General features: G+C 48.1%; 1 protein-coding gene across 1 annotated transcript in view; it reads left to right on the top strand.

Annotated features, from left to right (window-relative positions):
* LOC118421393 (DNA polymerase alpha subunit B-like) overlaps nt 1–1590 on the top strand; it is a 17522-nt gene that overhangs the window by 12039 nt on the left and 3893 nt on the right. The window contains exons 17-20 of the mRNA XM_035828659.1: nt 44–91; nt 530–587; nt 849–919; nt 1440–1492. Of these exons, the coding sequence (XP_035684552.1) occupies nt 44–91; nt 530–587; nt 849–919; nt 1440–1492 (230 nt within the window). The remainder of the gene's footprint in view (nt 1–43; nt 92–529; nt 588–848; nt 920–1439; nt 1493–1590) is intronic.

The raw sequence follows: 1590 nt of genomic DNA, 5'->3' as shown, positions 1-1590 counted from the left end.
CCACATACATGTACTAACAGTCTCTGTCCTGTCTCTGTTTCAGAGAGTCCACTTTGTGTCTGACCCGTGCACCCTGACCATCAACGGGGTGGTGGAGTTAGGTTAAATGTCTACCCACATACATGTACTAACAGCCTCTGTGATGTGTGTGTTTCAGAGAGTCCACTTTGTGTCGGACCCGTGCACCCTGACCATCAACGGGGTGGTGGAGTTAGGTTAAATGTTCGCCCACATACATGTACTAACAGTCTCTGTGATGTGTGTGTTTCAGAGAGTCCACTTTGTGTCGGACCCGTGCACCCTGACCATCAACGGGGTGGTGGAGTTAGGTTAAATGTTTACACACACATATATATATATATATATATATATATATATACATGTACTAACAGCCTCTGTGATGTGTGTGTTTCAGAGAGTCCACTTTGTGTCGGACCCATGCACCCTGACCATCAACGGGGTGGTGGAGTTAGGTTAAATGTCTACCCACATACATGTACTAACAGCCTCTGTGTTGTGTGTGTTTCAGAGAGTCCACTTTGTGTCGGACCCGTGCACCCTGACCATCAACGGGGTGGTGGAGTTAGGTTAAATGTTTACCCACATACATGTACTAACAGTCTCTGTCCTGTCTGTGTTTCAGAGAGTCCACTTTGTGTCTGACCCGTGCACCCTGACCATCAACGGGGTGGTGGAGTTAGGTTAAATGTTTACCCACATACATGTACTAACAGCCTCTGTCCTGTCTCTGTTTCAGAGAGTCCACTTTGTGTCGGACCCGTGCACCCTGACCATCAACGGGGTGGTGGAGTTAGGTTAAATGTTTACCCACATACATGTACTAACAGCCTCTGTCCTGTCTCTGTTTCAGAGAGTCCACTTTGTGTCGGACCCGTGCACCCTGACCATCAACGGGGTGGTGGAGTTAGGTTAAATGTTTTCCCACATACATGTACTAACAGCCTCTGTGATGTGTGTGTTTCAGAGAGTCCACTTTGTGTCGGACCCGTGCACCCTGACCATCAACGGGGTGGTGGAGTTAGGTTAAATGTTTGCCCACATACATGCACCCTGACCATCAACGGGGTGGTGGAGTTAGGTTAAATGTTTGCCCACATACATGCACCCTGACCATCAACGGAGTGGTGGAGTTAGGTTAAATGTTTACCCACATACATGTACTAACAGCCTCTGTGATGTGTGTGTTTCAGAGAGTCCACTTTGTGTCAGACCCGTGCACCCTGACCATCAACGGGGCGGTGGAGTTAGGTTAAATGTTTACCCACATACATGTACTAACAGCCTCTGTGTTGTGTGTGTTTCAGAGAGTCCACTTTGTGTCAGACCCGTGCACCCTGACCATCAACGGGGCGGTGGAGTTAGGTTAAATGTTTTCCCACATACATGTACTAACAGCCTCTGTGATGTGTGTGTTTCAGAGAGTCCACTTTGTGTCGGACCCGTGCACCCTGACCATCAACGGAGTGGGGAAGTTAGGTTAAATGTTTACCCACATACATTTACTAACAGCCTCTGGGACATCTTGGCTCTGTTTCAAAAAAGTCCATTTTGGGTTCGAACCCATGCCCC

The sequence above is a fragment of the Branchiostoma floridae genome, chromosome 1 (assembly GCF_000003815.2).
Source record: "Branchiostoma floridae strain S238N-H82 chromosome 1, Bfl_VNyyK, whole genome shotgun sequence".
NCBI lineage: Eukaryota > Metazoa > Chordata > Leptocardii > Amphioxiformes > Branchiostomatidae > Branchiostoma > Branchiostoma floridae.
The sequence above is the reverse complement of the archived record's forward strand: the minus strand, read 5'-3'. Positions and strand labels throughout refer to the sequence as shown.